A 26,188-nucleotide genomic window follows, 5' to 3' on the forward strand; every position below is an offset into this window, starting at 1 on the left:
TAACCTGTGTGTTTTAAGTATTGTATAAATTTTAGATAAGTGAAAAAAGTTTTTTTTTTAAATTCAGTTGGTAATAACACCCAAGAGCTTTTAAATGTTCATCTTCAATTGTTGCTTTTTTCAAACTATTTAGAATAAAAATAAACAACAGATTTTTTTTTAAAACATGAAATATGAGTTTTTTTCTTTTTAAAATACACATTTTGAAGGTGGTGACATATCATAAAATTTTAAGTTTGATCTACTCTACCTGTACAAGTATGTGCAGTATAATTAAGCTCCCTGATATGGCTGCAGCATGTAATCCTGTCTGATTTTCATATTCCTCATACACATCATCTGGATTTTGTCCATCCTCTAAAAATATTATTCATTTTTATTATGAACACCTTAAAACAATTTTAAGCAGTGCCTCAATGTAAAAGTAATCTACATGTAGTTCAATCCACACAAAAATATGAATTTTCTTTACCACTAAACCCATTTCTTGAAGCATTTTTTTCTGCAGATGCAAGACTACTTGTTAAGGGTATGAACAAGTATAACAAATCTTAAAGAAATTGGCTAGGGTCAAGCCAAAATGCAATTATTTGAAACTTTTGAAATGTCATCTGCAACACCCCTATTTAAAAAAACCTTCAGATTTCAAAAAGTAAAAGAAAACAAAAGACTGCATATGGACAGATAAATGTTTTAAAAATGGTCGACATGTTCAGGTTCCAGAACTACTGAATCTCCACATTGTCATCCTGCAGTTTTATTACATTTGACAGGAATAAGTATTCTTCCTTAAAGCATAAACCATTCAGTTTAAATTACTTTCAGGTTGAGCTTAAGACTTTTTGAAAGAGTTACTGGTCCATTTATGTATGCAATAACAGTAAATTCAGTTTTTTATCAAGTTTTATATTAACAATAAAATCTGCAAATAAATTGGATGCCTACCTTACAATGTCATCTGTAATGGTTACTTATTTGAAAAAAACTTGTAGAATGAATAATATTAAAACTTACCCAGCATATACATAACTTTTTCTATGTCAGCTTCATAGGCAGCATTATACAGATATTTAGACATATTTCTATATTTTTTAGGTCTGCAAAGAGAAAAATTATTATTCAATTATTGAATGAGAACAAGATTCCATGAATCTGATATTTCAATGTTAACAAAATTCTGCTTTGCAACAAGAAAAACTTCTGGATCCCAGTGTATGTCAATTTCCTATCTCCAGGGGTACAAATTACTACACAAAAGGTCCACAAACTTTTCATATGTCCTCTGCTAAAGAACTTTATTGCTGGCTTTTTAAAAGTCTAGTTCAGACAGGAGTCTTACATCTTCAGTTAATCAAAAATGCATCATACACAATTCTTCAAATACTTGCAACTTCGGCTCAAATAAAATTCAATAATATATAAATATTCAGTATTATATATCCATAAGGATATCTGACCTAGTTGTGACACATACACATGAATATGAGCTGTTGGTTTTTTTTCTTTTTTGAATTGTTGATCATCCAGTGACCTTTTATAACCTACTACAATGAAACCTACTGCAACCTGTTGTTCACATCTTTATCTTGCTTTTGATTTTTTAGTATGTACCAAGTGGTTTAATTGGCATTAATACCAAATATCTTAAGTTTTGTACATATTAAAATATTAAAAAAAGATTTTGAACTTGACCATACATTGACCTACAGATTTCAACCTTGTTTGTGAAACACATAGCCTTCTAGTTGGAACCAATAATCAATGAAGTTTAAGCAGCACTCAATATATACAGCGGACACTCATATCAGAATTGAAACATTATCCCAAGATCTACAAATTTAAATTTGTAGCATTATCATTGAAGATATATTCCAACTAAGTTAGTGATTCACCCTCTAGTGGTGGCAAACAATAACATATTACTTCAGTCATACTTTTTAAGAATACATGATTACCTTTCTTGCATCATACTTTTAAGCACTCTTTCCAATAAAGTTTTTTCTGGTCCCATTGATATACCACCTACAAAATAAAAATATGAATATAACCCAAATGTTGATGTATTATACACACATAATCATTCCCAGCAAATCCTATAAATACCTACCAAAAATGTTCTCATGAAAATCCCTCAAAGAATATCAAATAAGAGTGTCATACCTTTACAATAATGAACCTAATTAACTCTAGTAAAATGAAACAAAATAAATCTAGAAAAAAAACACAGAAACCAGAGGCTCTCATTTCTTACTAATTTTTAAAAGTTTGAAGAAAATCTGACTTCTACTTTTCTCAACCTTAAAACATAACAACTATGTATAGATATCATTAACAAGTACTGGAATCTCGATTCTATTCCTATTGATCTGCAAATAGATATTTGATGGAGAAACCTCAACAGGCTAATAAATAGTGGAAGAAAGTACAGAAGCAAACATGACTTCTATTGACTGGTGCTTCAACTTCTTAATCATCTTGGATACAAATTTTTACAATCATGTGTTTATGTTTTTGCAATCCACATTAGGTCTGAATTAAGTTATTTCTTATGACCACGAATTTAAAATTGCAGCCATCTTTTCCAATCTAAATTCAATAGGCCAAAATCCAGCACTTTAATTAGTACATATAACTGTAGCTGTCCAAAATATCAGACATTCTAAACTCACCGGTTGATATAAATTTTTCTGACCCAGACAGTTTAAAACTGGCTGTTGCCGATTCCTCATCATCTTTATCTGATGCAGCAGCAAACTTTGATCCTAGACCCATTCTGGCTCTTTCTCTGCTTCTGTTAAACATAAAAAAAATTCTTTAAAACCAGTTTTGTGATGGAAAAAAAATTCTACGATGTCAGAAGAACACAACTTTCACAGCAGACTATAAAGAAGCAACCAGAAAATGTCCACAGGACTCTCTGTCTAACTTTCACCATTAATTTCTGTGTTCCAGGAGCTAGGAAATTAAGTCAAAATCCAAACTTGGAAATGCAACAAAAATACTATGCCCAGTGTAGGTATAGGGGGGTTATGGTGCCAATCATAACATTACATAGTCTTTCAGTTGGCATCATTATATTTCAAGTATTGTCAAACAGGAAGAGATTACCTGGCAGATCAGAAGTCACATACATTGTATCATAAAATAATTTATAATTTAATTTATAAACAAATCCTTATTATAATTAAGCTGAGAAATATGTGTCACAAGTTTCATGTTCATTAGGTAATAGAATTCTTTGTAAGTAATTGCTTGCCAGCTTTAAAACAGTAAATCATATTATAATAAAGTTACAGATGAAATAACACATAATTCTTTCATACCGAATCATTTTCTTTTAAAAACCAATATACTTACGATGCTTTTGTTGATTTATCTTCAACCATGGACACAACTCTTGGCTCTTCCAGCTCAATGCTGACTTCAACCTGATGAGATTCTTCCCCACAGTGAGGACAGAAATATTTACCATTCCGTACCACCTGACACTGATGATGAAAATAATGTACTGACTGGGCACCTTCTTTTCTACATTGGTAAAACTTCCCCTGTAAAGAGAACAGTAATCTATCTTACTATGAAAGTCTGTGAGTTATGTAAAGGTAGAAGCAAGTAAAAAAATTTACAAAATAATATACGTAGTCCTATAACCTGTATACTATTTGAATCGTTGAAAATTGCTCAAGGGGGGATTGAAGAATTTCTAAAAATCAAATCATAAGTTAGACATAATTATGTCATTTTCAATGAAACCCAGTTGGTGGTTTAGAAAGAGCTAAGGCAAAGATGCATCACTATTTTTTAGATACAATTTCCTTATCCCTTTCATAGATAAATAAACATTTTTTTCTATTGCCAAATACATGTGTGTTGAAAACAACTAATTCAGAACCTAAGATTTTATGTTTGTTAAAAGCCTGTTTCTTTTAAAAGTTAATATAAATGTTGTTGATATAACAAAAAATCTTACCTGTGTACAGAAATGACCACAGCCAGGACAACAAGCATGTAACCTCAGCCTTTTTCTATGAGCTTCACATATTGCCATGAACGGAATTTTGACACCGGGTCGTATTAACTGATAGTTTGTCACTTTATTACAGCAACCCATAACCTGAATCAAAAGAAGAAAAGCTATTAAGACATGTATCACAACAAGAACTGGAACAGTTATTGTACAAAGTATTGAAAATCAACATTTAATGTGAACACAATAGTGGATCAGAGAGGTCTACCTTACTCATCAAAACTTTAAAGGAAAAGATTTGTATAGATTATCGGGTTTCTACACATTGATATTGTAAAATATCAGCTGCGAGCCACAATGTGAACCTTTTTGGCAAGTGAGCGTAGCGAACGAGCTAAAAAAGTTTCACATTCTATCGAGCGGCTGATATTTTACGATATCTATACGTAGAAAACCCGATTATCAGTTTATCGTTCTATTAATGGTCTTTTTCCCTCTCCCTAAGACAGTTTTACGTTTGACGAAAGCAAGCTTGATAACGTCTCCTCTCGCATTTTGAAGTCGCTGATAACTTCTCCTCTCACATTGTGACGTCGCTGAAAATGCCTGGTCTCGTTTTGAAGTCTTGATAGAATTACGGAGCGACAGAGCAGTGTGATATAGGCGTAGGGAAGGACGATAAGTTAAGTTATCAACTTTAAAATAACTGAATCAAGACATTGTAAAATTGTAAACTTTCTTTTTATATCAAGTATATTACAGGCTCAAAATTATTCAAAAACATTTTATTGACTTATACAAATAAACAAATTGAAAACTATAGGGATTCCTAATCCTTGATGCAAGGACCTTAATAAGCAGAATTTACTATGAATGAAACACTGGATTAAATGTCAGTACATTTATAATCTATATAACAGAAAAACAAAATTAAATGTTTGCAAAATTGGTTAAAATTTTTCCCAGTAACAATACATCTAGAAACTCTAATGAATAATATGTTCATACCTTGCAATCCATTGAATCTAGAGCTTGGCAATATGTCACAGTTGAACCAAGCTTTTTGAAACTAGCACCATTTATTTTACAACAACACAAAGGTATTACATCTTTGTCTGGAGGGGTTGGTCCTGAAGGAGCCTACAATAGATATAATACATATAGTGCTTGTTCTCTGGTGTTATAAATACAACTTTAGCATACTCAATGTATATTAGAAAACAAAAACTTGGCCACAAACAGTTATCACAATCATGTCCTTATATATATATTATATTTTTCTTTTCATTATTTAGAAGATAATAAACTGGAACTTATGGCTTAAAAAACAAACATAGCCATTGATAGTTTCTGGACTAAATATAGATAACTTTCCATCATTTCTTGGTACACAACTGAGTCTTTACAGCAATTCATTATATGATGAAAAAAATGTATTGGAAAACAGGAAAATATCAAAAACACCAATTTCTGATGCTCTTTGCATACTTTAATTCCATGCAAAAATATAGTTTACAAAATATTACAACATTTTTTACTTCTGAAATTCACTTCAATCAGGAAACATCAACAAAAATAATAAAATATATTTGGTATCAATACATTGAATCAGTCATGCTTAATCACAGTTTTTCTGAACTACATAACCCACAGCAATATACAACAGTTTGTACAACAGAGGGATCATGTACAACAATCATATGCATCAACTTACTTCCTTATAACATACACCCATAAAAGTAGGAAAGCCAACAGGCTGCTGTTGTTGCTGCTAGAAATTCAATTTTTTATTAACACTTTAGCTGAACTAAAGACTGTAAAAAGGTACAACAAAATCATTTTTTGGTGTTTGCAAGCATAAATGTCGAAGTCTTTTTTTTATGTATTTGAATAAATTTTCTTTTTCAACTGTAAACCACGAATTGTAATGTTATAATTTTAAATGTTTGATCTAAATATTATATATCTTTTTATTCAGGACAATCTAGTACCTGTATACAATGACATTTGTCCTTTCAAGTTATCAATGGATGAATTTTGAAATGAAGTTTATGGTCTAAAATATACTTGAAGACTGAAGAAGCCAACTTTTTGAAATTTTCTTGTTAAAAAAATTGCTGGATCTTTGCTTTCCAAATATTTCACCTAACATCAATCAAAAGACATTAGAAATGTGGTGCATTCACCTTGTCCAGTGTAATGCACATCACTGTACATCTAGTTCTCTATTTGCCATTTGAACAAAAAGAAAAGCATGTATAATTTTGATGTGTAATTTTAGTTCAAAAACTACTGTAAAGTCTGAAATTAGATGAATGCTAGATTTATGTTATGTACTGCTTTCAAACAATACTTAACAATTTTAAAAGGCTATCAAATTTTAAGCGTTAGGAATAACATGGCAAAATGTTCTGCATTTCTGAAAATAACCTTTTTTTTTGTCTTTCTTGATACTTACAGATATTGAAGAATCTTCACTCAGTTGGTCATCAGGAGTTTTGGGTGGTGTAACAGGATAGCTGGTTTCACTTGAAACTGACAGGGAATCTTTTGAGGCTTCAGTATCATTAACGCCTTCCATATCCTGTGGAATAACCTTGTGTAAAACTGGTGCCTGGTCAGAAGCTGATGAGGCAAAACTATCTGGACCTGGCTGAGGATCCAATGGAGGTAGTCCTACAGAGTTCATAGGATTGGAAATTAGTGGAAATGTAGATGCTATGAGCGGTTGAGACACAGTAACCAATGGCTGTGAAATGTTTGGTGATAATAAAATGACCTGTTGTTGATTTCCTAACAAATTAGATTGTGATGTATTTGGATTTGACATTGTCAATAAAACTGGACTACTGCCTTGTGATTGAGGGAATGCAACAAGAGGCTTTATAGATTTAGGCAGTATTGATCTCATACTAGTGGGCGTTGGCATTGATGTGGATTTAGTAACTGCTGCTGTAGGGGAAGTCTTTGGTTCTTCTATCCGTTTCTTTTTACCTGTAATAAATAAAGCTCCGAAGAATTAATATTATGTCAGGGTTCTCACTTGGTAAGTTCTAACTAAATACTTCATTTATTCAAATAATTCAGAGTTAATCACTTAAATTTTTACTAAAACAAGAATGTGTCAAAAGTACACAGATGCCCCACTTGCACTATCATTTTCCATGTTCAATAAACCATGAAATTGGGTAAACAAGAATGTGTCCATAGTACATGGATGCCCCACTCACACTATCATTTTCCATGTTCTGTGGACTGTGAAATTGGGGTCAAAACTTTTATTTGGCATTTAAATTAGAAAGATCATATCATAGGAAACGTTACTAACTTTCAAGTTGATTCAACTTCATCAACAACTACCTTGACCAAAAACTTTAACCTGAACTTCACACTATCATTTTCCATGTTCAGTGGACTGTGAAATTGGGGTCAAAACTTTAATTTGGCATTAAAATTAGAGATCATATCATGGGGAACATCTGTAATAAGTTTAAAGTTGATTGAACTTTAACTTCATCAAAAACTACCTCGACCAAAAACTTTAACCTGTAGCGGGACGAATGGACGCACAGAAAACATAATGCCCCTCTACTATCCTAGGTGGGGCATAAAGGGCATAAAAATCTAATTTGGCATTAAAATTAGAAACATCATACCATAGGTAACATATGTGTACCAAGTTTCAAGTTGATTGGACTTCAACTTCATTAACAACTAACTTGACCAAAAACTTTAACCTGAAACTGGCACCATCATTTTCTATGTTCAGTGGACGAACGAACGGACGAACAATTTTGCGGTCGTATAAAAATATAATGCCCCTCTTCTATCGTAGGTGGGGTATAAAATTAAAGGGATCAAAGTGAATGGAATTACCAATAGACTAGTCTGGTTTATGGTATAGGTTAGAAAAATGAAAATTTTTCAATTTACAACGGTTCAAACATATAAAACTGCTTGATATTGAATTTTCTCAATTTTTTACATTCCTGTTTCCTTAAAAATATTACTTATGTCATGCCTCCTTCCACATTTATCACAAGGAAAACTAGTATATCAATAAGGATTAGGTTAACTTGACACAATATGTAGCTGCCATGCTTTTGACATCAGTGAGGTTAAACAGTAAAATAGCCGATTATCACAGGAAATACTTTAAACAATAACACCATACCTGTTGTGCAATTTGGATCTAACTTTGTGCTATTACTTTCTATATGATCATCTTCATCTGAAAGAAAAATTAAGATATTCTACATAACTCATTTGCATGGCATGAGGTCTCATATTATGGTATTGTAATGACAATTACATATGTATATTTCAGGTTGAAAATTGCAATAAAAAGAGCATTGACCTCATTGATAGGACATTTTTTTTAAAGTTGAAAAAATGTTGGTTGCTTCTCATTGCCCCTTTCTTCTTTATTGGACAACTTTTTTCCTTTTCCAAGGTTTCCTCTACCTTTTAAAATTCACTTCAATGACCTAGTTTGACCACAATTTGTTAACAAATGAAAATGTAAAAATTCAATTGTTCATTTTTTTTAAGTGAATAAAATAAATCAATTTTATGTTCCTTAAATATTATTTGGTGCAGATTTTTGATAGAACATAAGACACCAAGTTTTCAGGACAGTTGTTTACATCAAATATATACATAGAATGAAATTCAAAACAGTGTGGCTGTGGCCATTGATTGACACATTAAATTCATCCATTGACTGAGACAATTTAGGTGAACGTTTCTATGTAACGACCACTGCTCACTATGTACTTTTTAAAGACACTTACACTATGGGGTCACCAAAGGTTCTCAACACCTTAATAAAGTAATTCGAAAAACTAATCAGATATAACACGATGTTTGGATTTATATCAATTATATAAATCAAAACATGGATTTATATCAATTATATAAATCAAAACATAAAGGTTACTCCTGATTAATTTTTTGAATTATTTTATAATTAAAGGCGTTAAGAAACCTTTGGTGACCCCACAGTTGAAATGTCTATCGTAGGTACGTCGTAAACAGTGGTCGTTACAGACAAATGTGTAAATTGTCCCGGTCACTGGATGAATTTAATGTGTCAATCAATGGCCACAGCCACACTGTTTTGAATTTCATTCTATCTAACCTTCTTTCTTTCTTTTTCGAACTCCAGCATTACTTTCTAGACTTTCTAAATCGTCACAGGTTCTCCCATTAGTCTGAAACCAAAAATACATTGACATGTTAAAAAGGCAATATACACTGTAAAAGTCAGCTAACAATAGTCATGTAAAAATATTTAAAACTTTTTTATCAATGTGTAGGTATTGTGGAATACTTATAACCACTATTAAATATTGACTTTATTTTTTTATTCCATATGAGGAAAAGGTAATTTCTAGTGTTTTTGTTACATTTTATTTATATTTATTGTAAATGAAAAAGAAACAAATTTGTTTTTTTTAAAACAGGGATGTTTTAAATTTAATATTCAATACCGGCAAAGAAATCTTCTTTGAAGAAGTTGAACAGTTTAAAACTTACTTGACTAGAGTTTGGAGATTTAACTGAAAAATATTCTGTTATAGGCTTTCCTTTATGTTCATGTAATTTTTTTGAACTTGGTGGAGTCTTTGCACTAGGTGGGGTCCTGCCCTGGCGTGTACTACCCAAGGTATTTTTAGTCCTATGAGCAATAGTCTTTCCTGAATCTTTGGGAGTCCGTAATAAACTATTTTCTAAACTTTCATTGTCCATTGAACAGTCTCTATTGTCTGTTGTTATAAAACTATCATCCTGTTTTTCCTCTTTCACAGAAATAATGTGTTCTTCAATTTCTTCATCTTCCCCATCTAATTTTTCCTTCTTTTTTACAGTTTTATTCTTTTTCTTTTCAAGAGGTAATTTATATGTTCCCATACGTTTCTTACGCTTATGAGATCTTATTTTGAGCAATTTTGATCCTTCAGTTTTAGGCAGATCAGATGAATTATTCACATTTGATTCTTCTTTTACAATTTCTGAACTTGTTGGCTCTTTTTCCACACTAGGAAATAATTTTGGCATTTTACTTGGAGGTTTAGCACTTTTCCCCATGGAACTCCCCATTGTAGCTCTTTGACGCATTATTTTTGGTGGATTCAATGATCCACCCATTGATGCTCTTGTTCTCTGTCCTCCAAGAGATTTAGATTTATTGCTCCGACCCAAGTTGCTTAACTCTTCAAGCATACTAGAATTCAACTTGATAGGATTATCAAAATCTGGAAGCTTTACTGTTAAGTTTGATGGAGGCAGTCCTAAGTTTTTAGCAACAATGTCCTGCGATTGTTTTGAAATGGGAAGTGCTGATTTGCGAGCTTTAGGCATCTTTGTTATAGGTTTAACAGAAACACTTGTGTCCTTGGCATTCTCTTCTTTATTGTCCATATTACTTGTATTTGTTGGTGTATTACACCTTGTATCACCTACTGGTGTACTATTTCTTGAACTGTTTCTAGAAGTTTTTAAAATAGGTGTAGACTCTCTTGAATTGTCTGAGGGAGTTGTTTCCCTTGATGAATTAGGAATTTTACCATTTAACACAGTATGTAAATCACCATCAGGCTTATCATTTGTAATTCTTTCTGAGGATTCAGTTTGTTTTGTCTTAACAGCATTCAGCTTTTCCTGAATACCACATGAACCGTTTTTAATATCTGATAAATTAAGAGTTTTTGTCTTATTAACATCATTTTTCAAGCCATTTATTTCACCATTTATACATTCATTTCCTTCCTTCATGGCGGACTTGCCATTTATCAACCTTTCTTTCACAACATCATTCTACAAAACAAAACAAAATTACTGTTATAGAATGTAATATCAAATTAAAAGCACCATTTTAATGTTACCCATCATTATTCCTTTTCACTAAAGTCTATTTCTATCTGGAACCAACACTGAACAGATATTTAAGCCAGTAATTATCAACTTGCACCAGCTAACTGGCTAAGAGGACAATAAAATGGGCTTTGCTATTGTCAGAGTAGCCAGAAATTAAGGAATTTATTACACAGAAAGCACAGGAAAATATTTGCATCCAGAAAATATTTTATATCATTGTACATGTACGTAGATACATGTACCAAGTACTGGTAAATATTTTTTGTTGTTGAAAATATTTAACCACCTTTTGTAAATAAGTGGGTTTTTTTCAGATAACAAAAAAAAAAAGAGTAAATTTATTCATCTGTATTTCATAAAGACAATACAAACTAAAGAATAATGAAACATGATCAGTTTTCATTCTGTGTTCACAAAGACGAGCACTTAAAATATAAAGAATCCCTGTTTTCCATATCTTTCATTATTTATACATGTACATAAAATGTAGGGAGTCATTATCTCTTCATCTAGTTATATGTTTAGTACCTGGCCAAAAGTATTCGTCACCTGCATTTTTTTGCTATATATATATATATATAATAAAACACATTTTTTCAAAAAAATATTTTGAGGGCATTGATGGTTGGATTTTTAGCAACAAGGCCTTAAAAGACATAGAATTGTCTAAAGTATGTTTTCTTAATTATTTGGTACTAGTTAAAAACTGTTTTGTCTTTAGGTGTTTTTGTTTATTCATGATGTGAACACATACATGTACAATAAATTTTATGATTTAATTTGGTTGAATATATAGCGAATTTCTGACCAGAAAATAATATTTGAGTTTATCTTGTGAAATAATTAAAATAATTCACAAAATAAATATAACCAAATAATCAAATAAACCTGTGACAATTCAGCTTCTTTTGGTACCAATTTGCTTAAAATCAACCCATTTTTTTGTTGTTGAAAAAATGTAGTTTTATATACAATATATAGCGAAAAATATCAAGTGACGAATACTTATCAGGGTTTGACACTAACATTAGAGTTGATGTAGTCCACAGGACTACCAAGAAAAAATTTGGGGTAGTCCTGGTAGTCCACCTCTATCACCGGTGAGGGCCGCAACGCGACCCGAACTAGCTAGGGGGGTTTGGGGGCATGCCCCCCCAAGAAAATTTTTCGAAATAAGATGCAATTTCCTGCCATCTGAGCACCTCAAAAGCACACAAATGTTCATTTGAGTTTTGAAAATATTTTGGTTTTTTTTTCAGATAAATTAAAGTTGACATTCAGTGAATAAATTTTATTACTCCTGAACTTTTACCGTCAGAAAATTTTGAAATGCAAAATCTGCAATCTGAAACAATTTCTAAGGCCTTGTTAGGTGGAGTTATTTGACCTTTTATTCCAGGATTATTTAGAAAAGGATAAAAATAAGTCAAAGTTTTCATTAATTCTTCAAACAGTTTATAAAGATTTTTCTTGTAGAGATACAATGTCTTTGTTTGTGAACTAGAGGTCAACTTCATCATCACTGTTGAAAGCAATTCAGTGGATATGTTGCTATTATTTTATAATGGTTATATTCTCCCACTGATAGATTATTGTTGTATTATTTGGAGTGGTTGTGCTAAAAATGAGCTAGTTAGAATAATAAAATTGCAGAAAAGGGCTGCAAGACTTATTTTAGATGCTGATCCACTTTCATCATCAGCTCCACTGTTTAAACAGCTTGGATGGATGACAGTAGAGAACAGAATCTCATACCACAAATCAGTTTTGATGCATAAATGCCTTAAGAATGAAGCCCCTGTATATCTCCCTGAAAAGTTTAAAGAAATGCCAGAAATAAACTGATATTTTTGTAATTGTTTGTTATATTTCATTGTATTTCATGAGGGCCTCATGGAAGATTAGCTTTACAGCTAACTGTGTAACCCTCTTTAAATAAAGAATTATTATTATTATCATTATTATTAAAACAAAATGCCTTTAATACCATTTTGAATGACATGCATATATATGGGTTTTTTTAATAAGAAAGCCACCAAAAAATATTGTTGGCTTTTTTTTCAAACTACCTCTTCCTGTTTCTTTTTTTAGGGGTAATAATTTTGTTTTCCAAATTTGGGAAGTATTTTTTTTTAACTCTGACACGTACGTTTTTATTGCTGACCTTTGCTGTCTAATCTGCAGTTTCTTCACATTTTGGTTATCAGACATTTTCATTTTACATTGAAAATCCCATGTGTTACAAACACTGTGAAGATTCTGATCAGAAATCTGAATCTTAAAAGTGCTTTCATAATAACAATATAAAATTTACGTTCTTCCAAATGCCATCACTGTCTTTGAAAAATGTAAACATAATTGGGAGGACTTTTATGCCAATTTTTAGCATTGAAATAGCCAGACCATATACAAATTTCCAGGTGGTCCACAGGACTACTGATTAACCATGTTTTGGTAGTCCTCCTAGATTTTAGGGGGGCACCGGACTACCGGACTACCGTTAGTGTCGAACCCTGCTTATGGCCACACTCTGTATATGATTGCTGTTACTTAGAATCTGAATAATTTGGTCTAAATAACACGATTCTGAGAATTTAATACATGGCACGGTCCCCTATATACGTGATACATGTATATCATATACATGTATATATAGTAGACTAGTAGAATGACTGTCACCATATATCAAACAGTCTTGTCTTTAAAAGATAAATAGTAAACAAAATAATGTGACTAAATAATAAGCTGCATTATTATCCTTTCATATCAAAGACAAATCTACTGAAGAAGATTCTGTATCACTGACCTAGCATTTAATAAAACTTAAAGTATAGACCCAATATGTTAAGGTATATAACTATTTCCACAGATGCAATATAGCCAAGTGATGGAACAGCTTTTCTGTTTAAGAATATCATCTGTAACCTTTAGTTTCAAATGTCTATATTCTTTGTAACTGAGCAAGCATGGTTATCTATACAACTCCTTGTTCATACAGCATGTACAATAATGCAATAATACTCCTACTGAAATAAAATCATTTAACTTTTTGTTCTTACTGTTCAACCTACACTCATGACATTACTGTATTTAAGACATGCTTTCCCACAGGTTTGCCATGGATGATTAAGTAAAATAATTTCCTTATTTTTTCAAATGATTGTAAATGATGAAAATTTGTCTGAGCAGGAAATCCCTATTCTAAAACAACTTAAGAATTTTCAACCTTTACGGAAAAATCAGAAACAAATGACAAAATACACTTATAGAACTAAAAACAACGTATATGTTACCTGTATTTTTTTCACCTGGCCAGGTAGATTGTGATCAAATATTACAGGTAAAGTTTCTGTAAGGGGACTATTATGGTGAATCAGAGAGCAGACTTTTAAATACCATGTACTAAAGTGATCAATGTACAAGGAACAGTTACAACACGCATCATGGAATTGTTTGATATAAAATCAGGAGCAAGACACTATAACTGTGGGAATAAACCCAGGATTACACTGTAGCCTGTAGTTCAAACCATTTCTGATCAAATAATGTCACAATGAATATGTACAAGTCCAGTGAACTTGTCATTGTTTGTAATCTTTTGTAAATTATGCATGTAAAATGCTGATCATCCCTTAGTTTAATCTAATCTTTCCAATTTCTAACCATCAAATCTTCTTGCATTCACCTTTAAGGCTTTATCAACCAGTGAAAAAATGTTGCTTTTGTCTAGTAATCTCAGTTTTAAACAAGAGAAGTAATCAGCCATGAGTTCAAGAAAATGCAAGATAACAACCACAATATCACACACTTTAATAGTATTTATAATAGTTATAAAGGTTGTTTTAAGGAGTTGATTTTTAATTTGGCTTTTCACCTACAAACAGTGCAAGGCTATGTTAAGACATTGAGAAACTATTTGAAAATAGTATTAGTTACAAGTATGATGATTCCAATAAAATTCAATAACACACTGTAGACAGACACTGAGATATAACCTTATGTGTACCTTGTATAGTATAAAATGCAATATAGTTTAACACAAATGTTTGAGAACAAATTGATAAAACATACATTAAGATGTTAAACTATGCAAAACTTGATGTCATCACTGAGGGTGTATGTCCAAATTATCTCCTAGTAAATTAGATATGTACCATGTTGACCATTGCTAATACAACTACACACAGAACAATATTGACTTATCATAGGCATGTGACCTTATCACACACTTACATGTACATGTAAAATATGCTGCTTCAAAATGTTTCTAAGTCAACAGACTATGATTGAGGGGGAGGAGTCAAATAATCTCTTTGGAAATAAAATGTGTCAATGTTGATATATCTCAGCGCTAAGTAAACATGTTTTCCTTTCCATTTTTATTTTTTCTACTTAACATACTTAAGCTGACCTAATATTAGAAATATGCAACAGCTTCAAAAGCAACAAACCATGATTGGGATAAGCCCCCCCCCCCCCCCCCAAAAAAAAAACCTTCCACAGAATGAGATGTACCAATGATATAATACAAATGTTTACCAAATACCAATGACATTAGTTTTTGCACTAAAACTTGTTGATGCTTCCATACCCCTAGATAGAAAAACAAAGTATTACCTGTACAACTTTGTACAGGCAACAAAAAAATTGTGAGAAAATAAAAATTGTCATCAACACTTTGAGCATGTTGAGTGTGAAGACATTAAAACAGTATCACATCATGAACTAGACTGAACTGGACATGCACATTTTTTTTTATTACCAAAGAATCAGAAATACATGTAACATTGGAATTGTAATAAAAAATATCATTTGATGATGGTTTTGCTGTATCAATTTATAAGATCCAATTCTGGTCAGAAAAATATTTGAAAGTCATGTAAGCATTTGTAAAACAGATACAACAGTCATGTACAAGACAAGTCCACCGCTGGTGGATCACCAGTATAGTTGTATAATGTATAATTTATTGGATAACCAATCATTTTAAAACAAATTATCAAAGATATATATTTACATGTTTTGTTATACAAGTTCCTTATTCCTTTGTCTGTACAATGGTGACAGCTGATCCCGACAATAATGGCATGTAAAAAAGAAATTAACACTGAGGATCCAGCTTTCAAGGTTAAATGATTTCATTACCACCTTCAGCTTGTAATACAGAAATTGCCATCTATTTAAAGTGTTGTAATGCTTGTAGGGTTTCATTTTTTTTTAAATTCATTTTAATATTAGTAGATGTGTAATATGTACAAAAAATAAGACATGTGTTGTCTTCTGTGTCTATTTTTTTTTATTGACTATTAATATTTTGCCAGTATGTAATCTAGACAAGACTTTATAATGACCTATTTATAGCTCTGCTAAGGTTGACTACACATAAGTTTTATACTACTTGCTAGACAAAAGCAATGGAAACTTTCCCAATCACAATTATTATTTTATAGTGACAGTGATCCTTAATATTACAAGTTTGTGCATATAAAAGATATGTTTGTGAAATGTTTATAACTGGTATAAGACCATTATTATATATTTTTTCCAAAAAGAACGAAAACAATCAAAATAATACGTATTTTTACAAACTGTATAAATCTATGGTTTAAATTTCTAAAACTACTGACTTTTGTGAACTATTTCTTCAGAAATAACTTACTTATGAACTTATTTCTAAGAAACTATCGACTTAGGTGAACATGACTAACTTGAGTGAACTATATTTTTAAAGAATTTCAACTGTACAATGTACATCAGGCTGATGCAGTTCCTTTTTCTATCAGTGTGACTTCAAGTGTAACTTGAGACTTAATATAAAAAGTTTAAATGTTGCCAGTTTATCTACATTTCATACTATCATAAGTAGATTCTTCTTCTTACATAAGCTTAAATACATGTATAATGCCTTAATGGATTGATTTGAGAGTCTACATGCTAAGGATTACATTTCTATCGACACTTGCATAAACCACTTAAACTTCCTTCATCTAAATACATAGAATAACAACAGGATGAAAAACCTAGAAAAAGGGAATCTGTTTCCTCCATGTTCTGCAAATAACTTCATGTTAACGTTTAAATATGCATAATTATATATACATTGTAACTGCTTGTACCCTCTTCTGAGAATATGCATCACCACAGTATGTACATTTGTATAAATTAGGCCATAAAAAAGAATAGGTTTGTTTGCCCTAACCCTACCTACCCGGAAAATAGCTGCCTACTCAAAATCTTTTATTATCCTGATGTGAAAATATTTTTTTTTATTCAGCTAGGCTTGAACATGTGGAAGACTTACATGTATAAACATCAGATACTTAAATTTCTCTTTGCAGAAAAAAAAGAAAACGCCTATTTACCTACCAACTGTCTTGATGTATAATATTTGTGAGTGTGGCCTAAGCTGGTTATAGTTAACTGTGAGCCAAAGTAGATTTTAAATTTGCCCAAGTTGATAAGAAAAACATAAAATTCTATACTTTTCCAAACATTTACAAGTTTATATATGTGGAGGAAGATGTTGACAATTTAGAAAAAAGACACTTCAGAGATGTGCACAAAATAAAATGTTTGGGCTGAACTAGTCTTTTTTTAACTTCAAATACAGCAAACATTTGTACCTTACAAAACCAACAAGGATAAAAACTGTTGACCATGTACTAAATGTACTTATTCTGATATTGTTTAAGAAGTTTCATAAACCTGGTTCAACTAAATTTAAAGGATTCAATACAGCAGAAATTTTGTGTTCTGGAAACCAGCCAAGAAGTTTTATCTAAAATCAATATTCATTGTAGGATACACTATGTACACTCTTAAAATTAATTATACCTTCTGAGGTCTCACCAATAATGCACACACAGAAATGATAGAATAAGCCATTGTACAATAAATAAGATAGCAATACTGCACATGCAAATTTGGAGAATCAAGAAATACATTGTACAATAAGATAGCATTAATGCACACAGAAATGAGAGAATCAAGGAATAAATTGTACAATAAGACAACAAAAATACTTACACAGAAGTGAGAGCATTGTGCAAATGTTGTATTAAGATTTGATCACTTTACAATTAACTACTTAATTGAACCAATCTACCATTGGACTTACAAATGTACATGTAAGTTGATTACTCTCCATTCTTCTCTTTTATTACCGTTAGAAATTTTTCAGCAAGAGATATAACTGCTTATGATATATATATATATATGAGGGTGGTGATGGGTTATTTTCTTGTAACCTGTTTTCCCATTTTTATTTCATGTGCAGCTGTGAAAAAGGTAAGTTATTCACTGTGTTTCATGAAATCTGTAAAAAAAATTGACGTGCAAGACATTTTTAATTGTTCGCTCATCGTGAAATGGCAAATTTGTTTCACGTTCTTCCGTGCAGATACCCCCCTTTACACCCCTCATATATATGTCACAGCTCAAAAATAAAAGCAACCAGGGTCACTGTTTCAAATGTGTCAAAATGCTAATGCTTACAAAATTTATATCAGTATAAATTCTGTTTTAACAAATAACTTTCGTGCAGTGCAAATGTAATTTTATGCCTGTATATATAGTAAAGGCCCTTCTAAATTTTACCTGATCCATTTAATGCAATATTACAAAATTTTATTTAAATCTATTAGTCCATCAGGGAGTAAAAATGCTGTTTTGCTTTTACTCTCCTACCACAAAATTCATTGGCTCTAGGCTACCTTGGATTCTTATCATGAGCAAATGTACCATTACAAAATTTTTTTCAGCAGTTTACTGTTTTTGTGCTAGAATGAGATTTCTTTACTCGTTTGGTGGAAATTCATATGTAACAAAATTCTGCACATGGGCAAATCTGTACTAAGTTCAAACGAAGTTAGCATGCTCCAATTTCAATTTATTCATGATATAAAAACAGAATATCTAGGTCCACATGAAAAGTAATAAGAATACAAAGTCTAATGATATAACTTCGCATGTTATACAATACATGTACATACATTTTGTACATTGCAAGTGTAATGTTTCATCTTATCAAATCCGATGCACAGAGCATTGACACACTCCCTTGATATAAGTTAATGTACAGCTGCATCAGCTGTTACTGTGTACATAAATTATACAAATAAGTCTGGGATTAAATCAATCAACAGACAACAAGATATTACAAGAAAAAGATCTACTTGTCAGGGCTCACACTACTTCAGAATTATAGGGAGAAGTGACTTCTCTTTTTGAAACTGATAGGGAGAAGTGGTGAGATTTGAAAGAGAAGTGCTCATTCGCGCGGGTGCGCTACAATGTTTGGATTTTACAATAGTATAAAGGGCCATATGTAAATAATGTTCTTTTTATGTTGTTCAATTCATATGAGTAAAAAATTACAATTAAAGTAACATTTGAAATTAAAAGTTGTTTAAGTTTTACTAAGGTTCTTGTGAGAAACTACCATTGAACTTAATATCTAGCACTAAAAAAAATAATTTTATTGTAAAAAATGTAAAGAAATTATATCAATTACAATTTAATTAAAAATTATCTTGTGTATGAAATTCAGTGTTTCTCATAAAAAAAATATAAAAGTTATTAAGCTGGGCCATAATATATTGTTATTAGTATAATAGTCTCAGAGTTAAGCAACTTTAATCAATAGTTTGAAACATTCATAAAAAATATAGGGAATTATATACACCAATCAATTAGATGTAACCAAAAGTCTCTTAATGCGTGTGGGATGCGTAATTTTCCCCTTTGGGATCAATATTCTTCTGTCAGCTGTTCCATCCGTGCGTCCGTAGTAATTATTGTAAAAGTACGGATTTCGGTCATAGCTGGTCCGGTTCAGATCGGTAGTTTAGAAATCAGTCAATGGCGGAAGAATGCAAGAAAATTTACAAAAATAAACGATGTTTGACAAGTTATTTGGAAAGGAACATGACGGTTTTAATGCAATAAATGGATTAAACATTTACTGGAGGCAACTTTTATCACCTTAAAATGAAGTAATAAACTTATTTTGCCGCCGAAATTTAGGTTGATGTACGTTTTCGAGTAACAAGCACTGGAACTTGCGAAAATGCACGAAGTGATAAAAAGTTGTATTTTTATCAAATAACCTGATACACACTGCGAAGACAATGATTCAACCTCTTTTCTAAAGATAATGAATAGTTTATGTCTGAATTTCTTTAATTATCAGTTAAAAATTAATGTTTCATCAACTTGGTAAAAATTGAAAATGTCAGATGACGGAAGCGACTGAAAGCGACTTTCGTCAAGAACAGGGCGACTTGTTTTCGCTTTTGGGGGTCGGGGAAAGCGAAGTGACGGTCGGGAGGGCGACTTCTTCGCCCAAGTCGCCTGGTAGCGTGAGCCCTGCTTGTGGTACCATTGAAGTTCTACCAAAGAGTAGCTATCCTGTTGAAAAAATCAAGATTCCAAAGTCAATTTCGGTAATATGAAAATAGTCTATTGGCAATAACTAATAAATACAATAGTTTCCAGTTCAACAGGCGATACTTTGATGGCCCATTTCAGTACTAGTGTACACTTGATGGACATGAGAACAATAAGTTATAAGGGGTGGGCCATCATAAACAAGGCGGAGTCCTTGTTTAGACATGTATACAATGTATCAGACCTGGACAATGGACATACAATTTCCGGTCTGGACACAACATAAAAAAAACCAATGCAATGCCCTGGCTACACTGGCCAATTCACTTAAGCTGTTAAAGATCATTACAAACATGATTCTTGTTAATATTTCAACTAGACACATTGTTTTGACTCAGAATCATTTTGAAGCAGTCTCTTTGCTCTTAACAGAAAAGCAGCAAATACCAATTTGAAGTCTTTGGTTTGATCCTGGCTGGGTTAGAAGCCACTACCTCTGACCCTGCAGGTGAATATGGGCATGCTACCTCAAACTACCAAGGAGGTAATGAATATAAGATGGTGTCAATATGTGCATCAACTGTGAAATTAATGGCAATACAAATTTACATGTTATCAAATAAATTCATTTTTTTAGAAAATGGAAATAACCACTTTTCCTCCTTACAACTTGCAGTATTCCAAAATGGCCTACACAACTTTAAGCCAAAATTTGATTTGTTAGTTAATATTTTTAACATATTTGCTTATAAAGTATCCATCACTCATAATTTGGAAAACCATGATGCTTATACTTTATCAATATCTTGGGTTAAAACCTTTCTGTCATTAATCACAATGTTTATACTTAACAGAACCAATACATAATTATTATACAGATGGACAAAATAATTAAAAAAAAAAACTTTTTGTGGAAGTCCTTTTTATTTAGCCTGTCAGAAAACAGCAAACAAAGTGAATTCTAATTTTGGCCTGAACCCAAATGCTTTTTAAGGTCTTGTTGGGTCTGTTTAACAAAGATAAATCAAGAGCAATCTAGAATTACAGAATTATGTGTTCCAAAATGTTATGCAGAGTAGATATTGTAAGAGTTCTTCCATACCAGGACCTCCATAACCTGTAAATGATGGCACACCACCTTTGTTAACTTTCAAATGTATTTTCAACCATCACTTAATAATTTCCGGTCACTGTAACATTTATGCCACTGCCATTTTAGTCTGCAATTACAATCAATTGCATTACCCCTCTTTAACTATATTCCAAGGAGTCTTGGAGCTCCTAATTACTCTCACTATGCACACAATAGTCCAGGAATCAAAATGAGGAACAGATTGCAACAGGTGTTGATACATGAGCGACAAACCCACGCATACTCTGACAGAATTAGTCTTAGACCTTTACAGAACAACTGGTTTGTCGTACTCCTTGATTTAGAGAAACCAAGCTTAATTTATAAGGAAATGTGACAAAAGACAACAGATGTATTGACATACATATATAATAAACAACATATTTTTACATTATGAAATGACTGTACTGTCTATTCCCTATAAAATTCTAAAATCTTGAGCTACTTACAATGAAAAGGTATCTCGTTATAAATGTATCAACAGCCAAATTCATACCCTTATTTGTTATTAATCATTAATAGTAATACTTATCATGTCTTCAGATTTCCTAAACATAAACAAAACTCTTTTTTCCATTCTTCAAGTTCAAAACATACCCCCCTTTTCTTGTATACTTTATAACAGTAACAAAAGTTAAATGTTTTAAAACTGTGCACATATGTAATGTTTGAGTGCTATTTCATCTTGCAAAGACTGTGAAGAAAGGTTAGAATGGTTAAATAACAACGTTTTCTATCAAGTTGCTTCGCCATGTTCGTTTATGGCTTTGGGTACCATTTGTCTCTGATAAACATGATATTTGATTTTTAACTCAGTTTAACGTTTATAAAGTTCATACAATTTAACGTTAAAATGTTCTATGAACAGAATCTTCTGAACGAAAGGACTGTCTTTGTCGCCATTCAATCGTGCAATCAGATGGTTTACTTCCTGCCAGGACCAACACTCGACAACAGAAAAGCCACGCGATGTAAACAAATCGATCTTAGATTGCGCAACAATGACCCATATTTAGCGTGCTAAATATAGCTTGAAACATTAAATATATTATTTACATAGTCACACAATGATTGAAAATGACTTATTAAATGAGTCTGTACTCTTTCTAAACTATTGCTTTCTGACCTGCTCTGTCGTCTCTTTCTGTGCCGCCATGAAGAAGGTTGTGACGACGCATGCGCTCTTTATGCCGTCTAAGTGCTCTGTTGTTCCCGCGGTTTTGTCACCAAGACACAGAAAGCACTAAACATAACGAACATATCTGTCTGCGTAATCTTTAATTGGCATAGGAAAAAGATACGAGTGCATATCCTGGTAGAATTCATATGGTTCAAGATTTATTGTCACATTAAATTTATTGTCATTCTCAAATTTTAGGGAAATTCGGTAAATTAAAAATGTCCTATAATATTAAAAATGGTAGTAAGACCCCACAGTATAGATCAGTAAATACAGACATTGCCAACGGTATTTTCCTGGTTAATAAATGTGTATTATACGGGAATAAAATGAAAAATAAGTATGTATCATAGTAACGACTCATAGTAATTATACCGAAAACAATACAGCAAAATTAATCAAATTGCATAATTATGTAAACTTGCACTTAAATCTCAGTACTAATTCTTAGAACAGACTGGACAAAGACAGCATAAAAATCAAATTTATCAAGATGACCTGTTATTAAAAAATAATCAACAGATAAATATAAAACATATGTTAAGTTTATTGGTTCCCTTTTTAGAGTGAAATCAGCTATCACTATAACTTATGAATGAACAGTAAAATCTGAGTTTTATTAACTTTATCTTCAGAAGCACGGTATGACCACACAAAGATGTCACCACTGCAAATATAAAGATATTGCCCAATTTTAGACTATACACATTTGTAAAACTAAGAAAAGGTATGTTCTGTTTACGGATGGTGTAGATTATAATGAGAAAAGTTCCAGAAGCTTTATTCATGTTTATCATTCCACTATCAACACGATTAAGATACGGTTCACAATCATCTAGCAAAATTAAAGCATATGACCGGGCGGATGAAATAGGATGAACCGTAGTGAAAGCAGGCAAACACATTTTAGAACATTAAGTATCTGTCTCGAATGAAAGCCCGATCAATATATGCATCGTTTAGCCACCAGCTGCTACATCAGTTTTGTCTTCCTCTTTGCCTAGACATAATTTGATTTTCATCATTTATATATAAACATAGGTCTACGAAAAAACTTCCGATTCCACTTTTTGGTACGAAAAGTCCTTTGGCAAAAAAACGTTCTATTTCGTTGAAACATATGTGGCTGTTTATTGTCATCTTTTTTAATGTATATAAAATTCGGATAAAATTTAATCAATATAATTTTACGAGGAAAAATTGAAAACTGTGGTACACATGTTATGTTTGACGGTAAAATCTGATTTTAATCAGACTGATACAGTTATGACGCGTTTAATGGGGGGTATCTGTACTAAACGGGCAAAGAAATAGTATATAATTATGCTGAATAGATTTATTCTAATAAAAAAAAATCTTCATTATCACATATATATATATTTTTTAGATTAAAGTGAATTCGATATAAGACTATATATAATAGGCATGCTAATTATCAAGTGATTTGAAATCTGGCAGTATCACGGAACTACCTCCTTTTGAGTCTTGGAGTACTACGTGGATATATACACAAACAGCAACCTGACTATTTCATTTATATTAAGCCTTTTAGCGATGAAAAATACCACATAAAAACGAAATATAGAGTTAAGAGGTTTGTGCAAGATGTTACAATTCTCAAACGAACAGCCAGAAAAAAAATTTTCAGTACACTTGAGTCGTTAAACATAATGCATTAACTGACAAGTCACTTGTTATTCATGCTAATAATTTGTCTGGTTTTGAAAATGCATTCTTACTAGTTTATTGTATTGCAAGTATTTCTTGATTTCTTGTTTCGTTAGAGAAAATAAAAACTATTTAATTACAGAACACTTTATTTAGATTACGGAATTAGGTCTATATGTTACAATATTTTAATTTGTTCAGTAATAATGCATTTTAATATTTGAAAGATAAGATCGTAGTTACTCTGTACATAAATTCGCTGTACGTGTTTAAAACAACGTATCTGGAAACTGACGGGAAAAAATCTACCTGTTGTGCGCATGCCTGTAGCATATCTGTTGTAATACTTACAGATGACCTAGAAATGACTGGTTTATTGATATTCAACAGCAATGCACGAATACATTATAACAACTTCCCAACCGGCATAATACTTTTTTTCCAATTTGAAGAAGCATATAATAGATATTTTGTTATTGTAACAATGAAATAAACAGATTAGACTCAAATGCTAGTATATCAACACTATGCCTTGAAGAGAACCAAGTTATAACTGACACAACCAGAAAAAAATAATCTCATGATTCATCATCATGTTCATGTCAGATGTACAAATTCGTGTTCTATAGACATTTCAATAATTTTTATATGCATTTTAACCGGCTAAACCACAAAATAATCACCATGCAATGATAATAAAGCTTTCGATAATTATCTTTCTTTTAACTAAACCATTTTTTCCCCATTATAACTCATTCCTGTTTAAAAAATGGACCGCTTTATGGGATTGATAATGTTTTGTAGATTGTTTTTTGTTTGTTTTATAATATATACTTATATGTTCTCACTTTTAATCTCAGAAATTTAAAGAAAAAAATATTCGCACTAAAAGAAAAAAAAGAACGAATACTATCAAAAGAATAAGCTAGCATAACACATGAAGGCTCACACATAAACCATACATTATTCCAATTAACAGATGTATACCTAAATGTATGTCACAAACAAAATAGTATGCATTGATATTTAGTAGGTGTATGACTAAATGATATCAACATATCGGGATATTATAACTATCTAAAATACCCATAAGAGAGACATGCGCTAAACACAAGTGGAGTAAATGGCTATGCAATAGAATTTTTTTTAGGAAATTCTCCATGCAAAACGATTGCATGGAACTGCATATTATAATTATGCAAATCGTGATGAAATACAATTTGTAACTTTTGTTTCATATATGTCCACATTAGAGACATTAACAATTAAATATTGTATTTATATACAGCAAAACAGGAACGCGGTTTCTACTTACACATTTCATGGGACTAAAACAGAAACTCTGTCAATGAAATAACATTTCTACTGGAAATTCACAAGACAGGGTTTCGAGAAATACCTAGTCAAAGTTAAAATTGTAGTACTGTTGTGGGACATTGAACGTATTCCATATATGCTTTCTAATTATAATTGCCGGTATTGAACATCTGCTAAATACTGAAGAGTATGAGAGTTACGTATCCCTTGTTAACTTTAAATTTTATCCGCAGTATCACAAGAAGCTTATTCGCTGATTATCGCCGAGACCTTCCATCATTCCTGTAGCTGATATCTACAATATACCTACTGGACTTTTCATTTATCTGCAGCAGCATTGAATCAGCGTCTGTATATGTATTATACATTTTAATTTTGTTTATATTGATAGAAGGTTGCTGCTTAAAAAAAAGGGGGTGGAAACAGGATTTCCAAATGATACACTCGACGTTATTTCTTCGACAGTTTTGCGGACGTAATCATGATATGGCTGATCTTTTCGGAATATCGATGTCACAGATGACCATCGGGTATATGTTCAACTTTCGTACCCAAACAATTCTGTCCTATTTTCAAAATATTATAAATCACCTATTACAACATATCACGGAATTTTATCTGCCATGAACACAACACAATGTGTGCCACTATCACGTGG

At 31.7% G+C, this 26,188-nt stretch overlaps 1 protein-coding gene across 2 annotated transcripts in view; it reads right to left on the reverse strand.

Moving 5' to 3' along the window:
• Nucleotides 1–22,590, reverse strand: part of LOC139513143 (histone-lysine N-methyltransferase EHMT2-like) — a 34,590-nt gene extending 12,000 nt beyond the window's left edge. Inside the window, exons 1-12 of one of the 2 annotated variants that reach the window (XM_071301402.1) lie at nt 22,492–22,590; nt 9,506–10,786; nt 9,108–9,180; nt 8,142–8,198; nt 6,426–6,961; nt 4,976–5,107; nt 3,971–4,114; nt 3,358–3,548; nt 2,670–2,791; nt 1,956–2,022; nt 1,015–1,097; nt 251–357 (exon numbers count right to left, since the gene is read on the reverse strand). In XM_071301402.1, the coding sequence (XP_071157503.1) occupies nt 251–357; nt 1,015–1,097; nt 1,956–2,022; nt 2,670–2,791; nt 3,358–3,548; nt 3,971–4,114; nt 4,976–5,107; nt 6,426–6,961; nt 8,142–8,198; nt 9,108–9,180; nt 9,506–10,786; nt 22,492–22,521 (2,823 nt within the window). In that variant the 5' untranslated portion in view covers nt 22,522–22,590. Of the gene's footprint in view, nt 1–250; nt 358–1,014; nt 1,098–1,955; nt 2,023–2,669; nt 2,792–3,357; nt 3,549–3,970; nt 4,115–4,975; nt 5,108–6,425; nt 6,962–8,141; nt 8,199–9,107; nt 9,181–9,505; nt 10,787–22,204; nt 22,343–22,491 lie in introns of those variants that run through there. The other variant, XM_071301403.1, reaches the window with a different exon arrangement.
• Nucleotides 22,591–26,188: the final 3,598 nt, after the last annotated feature.

This window comes from Mytilus edulis, chromosome 2, assembly GCF_963676685.1.
Source record: "Mytilus edulis chromosome 2, xbMytEdul2.2, whole genome shotgun sequence".
In the NCBI taxonomy this organism is placed as follows: domain Eukaryota; kingdom Metazoa; phylum Mollusca; class Bivalvia; order Mytilida; family Mytilidae; genus Mytilus; species Mytilus edulis.